General features: G+C 39.2%; 1 protein-coding gene across 8 annotated transcripts in view; it reads right to left on the bottom strand.

The window, feature by feature from the left end:
• Positions 1-13,780, bottom strand: part of kalrna (kalirin RhoGEF kinase a) — a 797,086-nt gene that overhangs the window by 307,344 nt on the left and 475,962 nt on the right. For all 8 annotated transcript variants that reach the window (XM_051930993.1, XM_051930994.1, XM_051930990.1 and 5 more), the window contains one exon: positions 2,571-2,740. In XM_051930993.1, the coding sequence (XP_051786953.1) occupies positions 2,571-2,740 (170 nt within the window). The remainder of the gene's footprint in view (positions 1-2,570; positions 2,741-13,780) is intronic.

Here is a 13,780-nt window from a genome sequence, read left to right as displayed (position 1 = left end):
AAGGCTCTGGATGTTGTAGGACTGTCTTAGTTGATACGCCTCTGCAACATCGCATGGACATCAGGGACAGTGCCTCTGGATTGGCAGACTGGGGTGGTGGTCCCCCTCTTTAAGAAGATCCAACTACAGAGGGATCACACTCCTCAGCCTCCCTGGAAAAGTCTATTCGGGGATCCTGGAGAGGAGGGTCCGTCGGATAGTCGAACTTCAGATTCAGGAGGAACAGTGTGGTTTTCGTCCTGTTCGTGGAACAGTGGACCAGCTCTACACCCTTAGTAGGGTCCTGGAGGGTGCATGGGAGTTTGCCCAACCAGTCTACATGTGTTTTGTGGACTTGGAAAAGGCGTTCGACCGTGTCCCTCGGGGAATCCTGTGAGGGGTACTCTGAGAGTATGGGGTACCAGACCCCCTGATAAGGGCGGTTCGGTCCCTGTACGATTGGTGTCAGAGCTTGGTCCGCATTGCCGGCAGTAAGTCAAACCCGTTTCCTGTGAGAGTTGGACTCCACCAGGGCTGCCCTTTGTCACCGATTCTGTTCATAACTTTTATGGACAGAATTTCTAGGCACAGCCAGGGCGTTGAGAGGGTCCAGTTTGGTGGACTCAGGATTGGGTCACTGCTTTTTGCAGATGATGTTGTCCTGTTTGCTTCATTAGGCCGTGATCTTCAGTTCTCTCTGGATCGGTTCGCAGCTGAGTGTGAAGCGGCTGGGATGGGAATCAGCACCTCCAAATCCGAGACCATGGTCCTCAGCCGGAAAAGGGTGGAGTGCCCTCTCAGGGTTGGGAGCGAGATCCTGCCCCAAGTGGAGGAGTTCAAGTATCTCAGGATCTTGTTCATGAGTGAGGGAAGAATGGAGCGTGAGATCGACAGGCGGATCGGTGCGGCATCCGCAATGATGCGGGCTCTGCATCGGTCTTTCGTGGTGAAAAAGGAGCTGAGCCGCAAGGCAAAGCTCTCAATTTACCAGTCGATCTACGCTCCTACCCTCACCTATGGTCATGACTTATGGGTAGTGACCAAAAGAACGAGATCGCGAATACAAGCAGCTGAAATGAGTTTCCTCCGTAGGGTGTCTGGGCTTTCCCTTAAAGATAGGGTGAGAAGCTCAGTCATCCGGGAGGGACTCAGAGTAGGAGTCAGATGAGGTGGCTTGGGCATCTGATCAGGATGCCTCCTGGATGCCTCCCTGGTGAGGTGTTCCGGGTACGTCTAACCAGGAGGAGGCCCTGGGGAAGACCCAGGACACGCTGGTGGGACTATGTCTCTCGGCTGGCCTGGGAACACCTTGGGATTCTCCCGGAAGAGCTAGAAGAAGTGGCCGGGGAGAGGGAAGTCTGGGCATCTCTGCTCAAGCTGCTGCGCCCGCGACCCGATTTCGGATAAGCGGAAGAGGATGGATGGATGGATAAGTAAGTTATAAAGATCTGCCACTGACTCACAAAATCACAATGACCAGCTATGGAACTGAACACATCAGTCAGCAAGTCAAGAAGTAAAATATAATGGTCAGACCAAGAGAAGCAACAGAAAATAATGTGCTACTATATTAAAAAGATATATTTCCATTTAATACACAGTACCTAAGTGAAGCTCATGCAGGCAGTTCTCATAAATATTAAAAAATAGAAAGGATAACGAGAGACTGACACCCAGTCCAGAACCTGATGTTCCCAGGATATGCTGTAGTCTCCTGTACCCCTAAACTCGATTAAGAAGGTTAAGTTATGAATGAATGAAAGGAAGACTATCAAAAGACCAGTTTTTAGTGGTAAGGATATAATAAAATATAAGCAAAACTATGACAAAAACAGGCCTTTTAACTCAGCATAACTCATCAAAATATAACAAAGTCAAGATGTGAAAGTCCTTGAAGTACTACAGTCTTGTACACTAATTGGTAACTTACTTCACATATTTATAGCTCTGTATGTGAAGAAATACTCGTTTATGGAAAATATACCAAGATCCATCTTCTGTCTGTACCTTTGATGAATTTATTTTAAAGTAACTTCTGCCATCTACATTAATTTTCCCTTTTATTTCAACTCTTGATCTCCATTTGCTTAAACTGGAAAGGATGACCTCTTCATGTCTTTCCTCATAGCTCATACTACATTGTCATGGAATCAGACTAGCTATTCTTCTCTAGACCTTGCCCAGTGCTGTTAGGTCCTTTTTTGTGATATGGAGAACAAAACTGCACACAGTATTCAAACGTGAGGTCTTGTAAGTGTATTGTACTGCTTCTTAGACGGCCTGGCAGCTCTGTATTGGCTCCTTGTACTTGAGTGTGTGTGTGTGCCTTGCAATGGACCAGCACTCCATCCAGGGTTGAGTCCAACTATGCACCTTATGCTACCAGGATAGAAACCAGTTCCTGGTGGCCTGAACAGCATAAGGAGGCTAAAAATGGATGACTTACAATATCCTCCAGACATACTGGATTAAAAACCTAATTAGGGAGACAATTGTGTACAACAGTACCACATAGAGCACGCTACCAATAAAAAAGAATGACAAAACAATAAAACAAATCTAAAGATAAAAAGAAAAATCTCCTTATTCACCTCAGCTGTTGAATAAGATCTTCTCCCTCCTTGATGACATTTAGAGTGGCATCCAGGGTGGCTGTCTGCTGTTGCTGAAATTGCTTGATTAGTTCCTGGACAGAATCCACAGAATCAGAGCAAACATCTTCAAGCAGCTCTTTCTGAAGATCTTCCATCCATGTCCACAGCTGCAAAGAAGCAGATTAAGAATAGACATACTTAAAGGCTAGACATTATCAGTATATGATGGATCTTTTTTCTTAGTGCCACTCTTTCATGTTAGCTACACACAACCCAGCTCCAACTCGTCCGTCTTCCTTCTCTGTTTCCACTATTGATAACTCGTTTTGTGTGTGTAATGCAGTGCTCCCATTTGGAATAAATGTATAAGCTAGGTGAGAAAGGAGCTAAAATTAATCAATTCTAGGTTTTTACCAAACTCTGAATTATCATTTTGGTTTGCATGTATTGCATGAAGGCTGTTATTTAGTTTTATAGGTTGCATGGTAAGTTTGGAACAAACAACCAACAGACTATATTCAGTACGAAGACTTTACATAAAATATGTTCCCAAGGAGAAAGTTTCCATACATTTGTTACAGGCTCAGAGGAGTGGATAAAACTGGCAACCTCAGGGCTTAGTTTATTTTCTTAGTCACTACCTCAGAGTCCCTGCACATTTTAACCAAAAATGTTCCTTTAGTTTCCCCTTGGATGTAAATCTGATTGAGTCACTTTTTTTTTCTTTCACCATTGTTCTATTTACTAAATACTGAATTACAGAGCAGAGTTCATCAGCTGTTACCATATACTACCAGGCAATAACAAATGGACTCAATCCATTTTTAGATCAATTATTAAGTCGTACAACTCAGAAGAGTAAGTGAATACTGAAATGAAATTAGTAGGATAAGATCATGACATACTTAACATCAGCTCCAGGCACCTACTGTATGTGTAATTCCCAGACTGACTATGGAACTTGCATGTTCTTTCAGTGTACCTCAGCTTCCACCCTCATCCTGAAGAGGTTCATGTTGAATTAACTGTCAAGTTTTAGGAAGCTACCTAGAGTGGAGAGTGTGCTATGATGGACTGGAATCCTGACAACTGTTAGCCCTTGCCGTCACTGTGCTTCTGAACTAATTTAACAATATTTTTGCAAAAAATATATACATTTTGCACATTGTTAGCAAACAGCATAGATAGATAGATAGATAGATAGATAGATAGATAGATAGATAGATAGATAGATAGATAGATAGATAGATAGATAGATAGATAGATAGATAGATAGATACTTTATTAATCCCAAGGGGAAATCCATATACTCCAGCAGCAGCATACTGATAAAGTACAATATTAAATTAAAAGAGTGATAACAATGCAGGTATAACAGACAGACAATATCTTTGTATAATGTTAACTTTTACCCCCCCGGGTGGAATTGAAGAGTCGCATAGTGTGGGGGAGGAACGATCTCCTCGGTCTGTCAGTGGAGCAGGACATTGACAGCAGTCTGTCGCTGAAGCTGCTCTTCTGTCTGGAGATGACACTGTTTAGTGGATGCAGTGGATTCTCCATAATTGAAAGGATCCTGCTGAGCGTCCGTTGCTCCGCCACAAATGTCAAACTGTCCAGCTCCATGCCTACAATAGAGCCTGCCTTCCTCACCAGTTTGTCCAGGCGTGAGGAGTCCTTCTTCTTTATGCTGCCTCCCCAGCACACCACCGTGTAGAAGAGGGCACTCGCCACAACCATCTGATAGAACATCTGCAGCATCTTATTGCAGATGTTGAAGGACGCCAGCCTTCTAAGGAAGTATAGTCAGCTCTGTCCTTTCTTACACAGAGCATCAGTATTGGCAGTCCAGTCTAATTTATCATCCAGCTGCACTCCCAGGTATTTATAGGTCTGTACCCTCTGCAGACATGACATGCATTATTAAATACAAGTGAGTAGAGTGAGATTTTTTTCATGGAGGTTTTTGGTTTTTTTTTTGCTGTTGTCTAGAGTTGGTCCCCAATGGGTTCAGTTTGATCAGAAACTTTGTAGTGTCAATTCTACATGAAAACATGACATTAAAATATTTTCATGGCCATCACTACAAATTAAATGGGGTAAGTAACATAATTTTTTTAAAATATTCTTAAAGTAAATGGTTTCAAGAACTGGATGGGCAGATGGAACACTTATAGTAAATCTCCCTAAATGTTTAATGTGCATTTACGCCATCATTGCTAAACCTAAACACAGTCTTACAGCAATGGTGATGATGACTATGGTGAAACTCTCAAAATAACAGCGATAATGTACTGGGAGCGTGGTAACCCACAGATTAGGATGGCATAGTGTAGAGTGCAATCTCACAGCTTAAAAATGTTATGTTCAAATCCCAGCACAGTCAGCGCCTGTGAGGTGCTTGAATGTTCTTCTTCTACTCAAGTACTCAAATTTTGTTCTCTTACATCTGAAAGCTGTGTGCGATAAATTGGAAATTCTGTATTTTCTATGATTGTGTATGCCTGCAATAGATTAACATTCCACTCAAAGCTGGTTCCTGCCTTGTGACCAGTGCTGCCAAGATAAACTCTGACACCTCTCTAACCAGCACAAAATGTTGTTACACAGGACCCCTCTCAGATGCAAGTCCTCACTCTAATGATGAATCAGACACCGGACTTTGAGGGCATCTCTTCTGACAGTGGGCTGTATCCATTTTAGTCTCGCTGCAACTGGCAAAACTAAACATTTGGATTAATGTGCTTTGGTAAGAAATGAATGGATGGGCCATGAAATTATTGTTTATTTCAACTTTCAACAAGCAGCTCCTAGTGTATCAGCAGACAAAGCATTATGGCCAGTGGCTCCTGATACATTTTTCAAGCCTGACCAAAGAAGCCAGTCCTAAAAGAAAATCTTGTGGGAGCTGAGAGGTTTGGTGAAGCCCAGGAACATTGTAAACAGTCTGCAGCCTGATGGTTGCACAACTCCTCCTTTTTGTAGATGATGGTTTTATGTCACGTAGCTATTTTTAACGTGTTATTTTCTTTGACTTTCCCTGAATTTGTCCAACCAAATAGAATGCTTCTATTTCTGTTACCCAATTAACCTGCTTTTTGAAAGATAATGAACTGCTTATAAAATGCAAGGCTCTTGCAGGCAGCCTTTATATTCACTTGCTAACACTACTGGTATAAGAAGCATGACATTGTCCTCTGAACAGAAAGTAAAACTCTCCATGCTGCCATGATGAGGGGAAATCCAATATGGTATTACATGCTATTTATGAGGCACATCACAACTGTCTGTGAGTGCAGACTAGTGAGTGAGGCACCAACCTCAGAAAAACACACCTTATTTACTGTAGCTATGAATCATGTAATAGCAAACTGCACTATTAAATTAATCTTTAAAATAAAACTGAGGAGAAAAACACAAAAGTGCTCATTAGTAAATGGGTTAAATAAGCTGAACATGTGGAAAAGCAGAATGAAAATCATTAAGACAAAAATCTTACAAATCAAGTTTAAAAAAACAAAATTGTTCCCATTTTACATGCCCAAATGTTTTGTATATTCTAATAAAACTAAGCCAATCTTAATTTAGAATTTTCTACACTGAACCAAAAACAAAGAAATTGGCAAATGACACCCTTCTTAATTAGACTAGGACCCCAACTGTAACAACAACTTGCAGCTGCAGTGGGCCCCCATGGCTGAGTTTGGGGGCCACTGGCCTAAATGTTGTGTCTCTAACCTAATTTTACTTTTATTTTTTCAGTGTGGAAGTATCTTTCCTTTTGCAGATTAATGCTGACAAAGCCACTCAGTAAGTCAACTTTATTATCTTATCTACATGGTAAAATTAAATTCTTTCTTACATGACTTCTCAGAACAGTTGACAAAATACAACACAAAAACAAACAAATACATAAAAGTATACTGTACATAATATACAATCATATTCTGCATATTAGTATATGAATTCTTACAATTGAGTGTTCAAAACTTACAACTTGTGAGTAGACACTGTCACTGAATCTATTGGTATAAGAGCTAATGGCCCTGTACCATTTACCGGAATGAAGGAGTAAGAAAAGTGGTAGTGCAGGATGGCCGAGGTCTTTAATGTTACCGCTTACCATTCTAAGGCAGCAGGTATTGTGCTGTAATGTACAGAAAAAATGGCAGCGGAGTGCAAATAACATTCAGTGCCACCTTAACTACACCCTGCAGTCCTTTATGTTCTTGAGTAGAGCAGGTGCCATACCAAGATCTTATGATGCCAGCGAGTAGGGATCCTACTGTGTACAGTGCCTGTCACTCCAAGAAATTTAAAGCTTCTCACTCCTTTAACAGCATCAGCTCCCTCGATTTGCTGACATTAAGGGTGAGATCCTTGTCCTGGTGCCACTAAGTATGCAAATAGACCTCTTCTCTGTAAGCCAGCTTGTTAATTAATGCTGGTGATCAGGTCAATGATGGTGGTGTTAAATTTAATGCCAGAGCTAGAGCTGTGTCTGACCATACAGTCAGAGATGAAGAAGGGGCACAGAAAAGGGCCAACATGGAGTATAGAATGCTGTTGAGGGTCAACACTACCAAGTAAGCGTTGCAGCGGGCCAGGACGTTTAATACCTCACAACATTAGTCATATTTGTGTATATAATAAAGGTGAGGAATAAAAATATTATATGAAAATAACATATGTAAAAGAAATGTTTTGATCATGTTGTTTATTTTATATAATATCACAGCTTGCCGAGCCTCCACAGGCACAACCCCAGTTAGGTATAAAACCTGAAAGAAAACTCATAGAGTCTTTTATTTTCTTGTACTGAAATGAATTAAACTGAAGAGCTTCCCACTCTGATAGTTTGAGGCTACTAAACTTTAATAACCTTTGGCAATTTGAAAAGTGATGTTTGTATTTTAAAGTAAGAGTATCCTATTCTGTCAATCAGTGAAGATTTTTTTTTTAAAGTAAAAGAAAAAAAAGAAAGCCAGTACATCACAAGCATGGCTGAAATTTTAAATTATGAGTTTGTTGCATTATTTGGTAGGGTATGAACCAGTGTTCAAAAATAAAAAGAAAATATTTAAAACAATTACATTGGTATTTAATATTCAATTCCAATAACTTACCAGTAGTACTAGGGTGTTGTACCGTGTTAGCCATTATGAATGTAGAGAAAAGCCAAGCAAAATGACACCTTTTATTGGCTAACTAGAAAGATTACAATATGCAAGCTTTCGAGGCAACTCATCTTGCCTGAAGAAGGGGCCTGAGTTGCCTCGAAAGCTTGCATATTGTAATCTTTCTAGTTAGCCAATAAAAGGTGTCATTTTGCTTGGCTTTTCTCTACATTAACTTACCAAATATTCTTAGAATCTCCTATATTTAATACATTCTTTAATTAATTTTCAAAATAACAATTAGATTTACTATGACTTTTAAACAGAAATGCACTTAATTAAGACAAAATATCCATCAGTCAATTTTCCTGTCCTGCTTATTTTAACCAGGGCAAGGTTGGGGGGCAGCTTGGGCCTATCTCAGCAATTACAATGGTGTGAAGCAATTGTGGTAGGGCTAATTTAGTAATGTCAATTCACCCAAGCAGCATGCCTTTGGACTGTGCCTGAAGAAAACCCATGTGAACAGAGGGAGAACTTGCACTGCACCACCCCAGACAAATATATTTCTGAAAAATACAGACGAAGCATTGAAATTTTTCAGCAAGTAAATGGAAACTCATTTTGTTAACTTCCCTTAAAAGAATTATGAGGTCTTTTTTTTAGCTAACACATGTTGTTTTTCTGTCTTTATAGGTTATTTGCCATAACTTTTTATTGAATAGTCATAATTTAAGTGCAAGTGTATTTTATCAATAAGCAGAGTATATGGGAGTAGTTTTATTTTAGTGTTGTACCTCAATAAGAACATAAGAAATACAACAAACAAGAGATAATTCAGTCCATCAAGCCAGTTTGTTTAACTAATAGCTAAACTGTCCTAATTACAGTATCTCATCCAGATTCTTAACAGTTGTCAAGGTTTCTGCTTCAACTCCATGTCTCAACAGCATCCCACTACTACTTATGTAAAGAAGTTCTTCCTGTCTTAAGTCTTGAATGCGCTTCCTCTTAATTTCCCTTGATACCCTTGCGTATGATTCACCCATAAGCTGAAAGAATTTTGCTAGATCTGCCTTATCAATGCTTTTGAGGATTTTAAATACCTAAATTAGGACCCCATATAGTCTCCTCTGCTCGAAACCAAATGCTTTTAATTTTTTGAGTCTGTCATAGCAGGACATGCATTTTGGCCTTTTGATTGGGGGTCTGTTTCTTGCTGGAAAGCAAATTCTTCTCCAAGCACATCAGGTTTTCCTCCAGCATTTCCCTGTATTTTGCTGCATTCATTTTACCCTCACATGACTTTCAAGGACTGCTGCAGAGATGCATCCTCTCATCATGATGTTGCCATCGCCATGTTTCACGGTGGTGTGTTTTTGATAACATGTAGTGTGTACACAGCGATTAGTCCAATAGCCAGAAACCTCAATTTTGGTCTCCTCAGACCATACAGCCTTCTTCCAGCTAGTTGCAGAGACTTCGAAGTGCATTCTGGCCTGGCAAACTTTGGTGAATGATGAGGCACTGGGGCAACAGTTGTTGTCTGCACAGTCCCTATGAATTTATTTAATGTAGCTTGTCACTCCTTCAGATGTATCATTGATCTCTTGGTGACTTCCTTCATTAGTCTTCTTCTTACATGATTACTGTTTTTTTTGGGCTATATGCTGTAGGCAGATGTACAGCTGTGCTTAATGACTAATTTAACTGGACTCCAAGGTATACATTCAGTGACTTGGATATTTTTCTGCCTCCATCTCCAAATTATGCTTCTCAATTACCTTTTCATACAGTAGTTTGGAGAATTATTTTGTCTTCATTGTGTGGGTCAGGCCACCATACTGACTCATCATAAATTGTACCTTCCATATATTGAGAGTATTTATACTACAATCAAGAGAAACTCCAAACAGGTGATCTCCATTGAAATGATTAGGCGACATCTAAAACCAATTGGCTGTACCAGCAATGATTTAGGTTTGTCATACTAAAAGGGGTGAATACCTATCAATTATTTCTCTTTAACATTTGTAATTAAATTAGGCCACTTTATAGAAATCTGTTTTCACTTAAACATTAAAGAGTCTTTTTTGTTGATTAGTGTCAAAAAAGCCAAATGAAGTCTAATTTGATTCAATGTTGTATACCAATAAAAGGTGAAAACTTCCAAAGAGGTGAATTCTTTCATAGGCGCTATATACTGGCCAGTAGTTTATTAAGTCTCCTTCTATCTCTTTTTTCACTTGTTGTTATTTTACATTAATTTTTTATTTAATGTGATTTTTTTAACATGCTGCTAAGAGGAAATGTCGGAAACAAACATCAACCCTTGCATTGGAACTGCTTCCAGTGAATTATTTTAATTAGAAGATATATTTCATAATTCATCCAATAGAATTTTATTTTTCTATAACCAATACAAGACAAAAATTGCTCACACATTTACTAATCTAGAGACACAGACAGTGACTTTCTCCCACCTGCTATCCATGAGATTAAATGTGACAGCTTATGAGGCCACTGAGTGCTTGCTGCACCATCTTTCTCTTTGTAAATGTCTGAGTTTTCTACCTTCAGCACACAACTGTATTAGACCATGTGGACCCGTAAAAAATCTGCCAGATTTTCTGTGTATTTACTCTTTCTTCACTGTGATTAACAGCCAAACATAATGACTCAAACTGCAGTAAGGAGGACCACTTCACAAAATTAACTCTGCCTCACTTTGGGTCTATGCCAGTCTTCTGTGTGTTGTAAAATGGAGTGTATTACAAAAGATGCAGGTTTCCTGTGTTTCTTAATAATGCTAATCAATTTTGTAAATTAAATGAAGAGACTGTGCTGGCTTTTTATTACAAAAATGGAATAGTGGTTTTTAAATCAGGGTAACATCATTAAGCATTTGGCTTAAAAGGTCCCACCCTTTATTGTGAATCAGACTGTGTATAATGCCCACTTGGGCTCCTCCTTGTCTTTCATGTCTGTAACTGCTTTAATTCACAGCATACCGTAGTTGTCAGATGTAGAAGCCCTGCATGAAAGCACTTCATCTTGTAAACTGGTGTGAGGAGAAATACAGTGGAACCTCAGTTCATGAACATCTCTGAACACGTACAAATCGGGTTACAACCAAAAAGTTTGCCAAACTTTTGCATCTGTTCACGACCACACACTCAGTATACGAACAAGGGAAAAAATTAATTCTGTATCAGGATAAATTTTATTTAAAACAAAAGTGAGAAATTGATTAAAATGGGAAAAGGAAAAAGTTACCAGTTGCCAGATGGCCCAAAAAGTAAACCAAGAACATGAAAGGGTTTTGTAAGAAAAGAACAATAATAACTCAAAAGAAAATAAACTGTTTTAAATTCTCCTATTTGTTTTAAAAAACAGTCAGTTTCAGATGTTTGTGTAATCATGTGTGACAGAAGGAAAGAAACCAACAGCACAAAGCTATTAATTAAGATTTGAAATTTATATTTTTACTTTGGTAATGTATTAAATAGAAGAGTATTAGAACAAAAATTGCTTTGTTGTGGGGGGGTGTGTGTACTTGAAAGTCACAAGTGTTACATTTACTCATTCTAGATTGTTGGCCTAGTGAGACAAGTAACTTATTGTCTATCTCTGACATGTATATATAGGTTTTTTTTTCAAACACTTCACTAACAGAGGTCTTTTGGTCATCACGGCTTATCAATGCCATTCATGCTTCCATTTTTAATCAGATTTGTTGGATTAAGGATTACCAGGTTGTTTACTGAGGTTGTCTAGACTCTAGACATTTACATAAATAATTTGGTCTGCACCAAAATCTTCCAGCACACAAAAAAAAAAGTTATAATTTATGTATATCGGTGTGCGGAATCCACTTCTGAAATTTAAATTTTTCTACCACAAAGTTTCTATGACTTATCAAATTTAGAGAAAAAAATGCTGTTTTGAAAAAAAAATTTTTTTAAAGTAAGTTTATATTATATCTTAAGTATTTTCATGCTCAGAATACTTTTGAGATATATTTTGGGCTGAAAAATGGCAATCTTCCTCTAGCACTAATTTAGGTGGAAACAATCCAAACCAAGTATTTGCTACACATTTTTTGCTCTCAATCAGTACTTTTTTTTACTGTATTCTTATTACTTCAAAATAGCCATGAATTTATATATAGAAAATTAAAAAGATGTCTTTTTTTATTGTCCAGAAAAGACAGCGATGTTTAAAATGTTTTAACAGAAATATGCAACGGTGGGGTTGATCCAGTCATTGTCTTGCCCAGATAACTGGTAAGCAAAATGTAAAAGAATACATACAATTCCTTTACTGAAGAAAAATGGTGTGACAGTTTTCTTGGGAATCCAAAGGTGGAAAAGGACCTGGAACAAGCTAAGGAGTTTCTATTTTCCTATCAAGAACCCGGGTGCAGCGTGTGTTTAAAAATCTATTTTCTTCACTCTAGTTTGGATTTTTCTTCCCTAAATCATGGGAACTGTCTCTAATGGGCGTTTTCTCACTCTCTCGCTTTCTAAAATAGCGGGGTTTTTTTTTACTTCAAAACAGTCATCTCTCAAAAACCTGGATTCTGTTGTACAATTCTGTTGCTAGGTTTGGAATAAGCACCCTCAAATCTATCAAGAATAGCTAAACTTTTTGACGGGAGAGAACTTTTGTTGTTGTTGTTTGCAGACCAGTGTCATATCCCCACCTAAATCCTGCCTAGGGTTGATCCCCGCCTCACTCCCGCTGTTTTACCGCGTGGTGGCTGTGGCAATGTGCTGCACCAGACCTGGCCTCACTCTGGATGTGGGACCGTGTGGATGGCGGGTCTTGTGCACGGTGAATGTCGTGTCTTTCCCTCTAGGGTAGACATGTCAAACATGCGGCCCGCATGACAGATCCTAGTTAGCACTAAACTTGTACAAAATGATTACTATCGTTTGTGACTGAATCATTCTGCATCTTCGGCGTTACTTTTTGACTTTTCTTACTTCTGCCTTCTGACAAAAGCGCGTTTTGCCATGGCATCACGGTACCGGAAATGTCATCTGCTAGTATAGCAACGAGTCTTGTCCAAAGTTAATGAGCCGCAGCATCACAACTGAAGTGCTAGGCTGCAGCAGCAAACTGTGCACCTGCACAGGGCCGCCACGCCAATATATATTGAATATAAAACAGAATGATAAAATAACGACACAACTGACGGCAATGGCGAGAAACATTGTGTTTCTTGTTAATTAGTACGCTGTATTTACTAATATCGCTCGAGTCGGAGCAGTAAACTATATGTAGTAACGTTCTGCCGTAATGAGAATATCATGGGCCGCCACTTGGTTTTCAAGTTACGGACACGCGCATATAGAAGCGTGTCATGAGCACGAGGCGGCTATGCAGTGTCCGCAACAGACGTGGCCATCCGCCGTGCATAAGATACCGTATTGACATTGGCGGGCGAAGGGGGCCACCGATTCTTTCTCTGCCCAGGGCCGCCCCTGGCAGGCTACACCACTGGCTGGGCTGCTGAGACTGGTCACTGGGCAGAACTGACCATCACGAGTAGTAATAGCTCGCACATTTTCACGTTTTTTTGCTCTAGTTTTATGTAATTTTGTGCTAGTATTGTAACGAAGAGTTAGTGCAGACTACAGCTGAAGATCTGAAGTGGACGCGAGAAGTTGGTGAGTTGTTTATTAACAAATTGTTGTGATTTTGAGTTTGTAAAATTAGTGTAGGTCAAGGGGCTTTTTGCATATCGGCGTATTTTAAAATATAAACTTTGAAGTAACCTTAGTAAAGTAAAATTTGATTTTTGGAGGATTTGTTTTCCAACTTGAATTACTGAGCAATGAATTCAGTGAACGTTTTCGTGATTTCAGTTCACACAAACAGCACTTTGCGCTGTTTACGTCACCATAACAACAGCATCAACAACATTTATTTATATAGCACATTTTCATACAAAAAGTAACTCAAAGTGCTTTACATAATGAAGAAAAGAAAAATAAAAGACAAAATAAGAAATTAAAATAAGACAACATTAGTTAACATAGAAAAGGAGCCTGAGAATATCCAAATGGAATTGATTGATAAGCA

Source organism: Erpetoichthys calabaricus, chromosome 8 (genome assembly GCF_900747795.2).
Source record: "Erpetoichthys calabaricus chromosome 8, fErpCal1.3, whole genome shotgun sequence".
NCBI lineage: Eukaryota > Metazoa > Chordata > Cladistia > Polypteriformes > Polypteridae > Erpetoichthys > Erpetoichthys calabaricus.
Note: the sequence above shows the minus strand (reverse complement) of the source record. Positions and strands in the feature narration are given on the sequence as shown.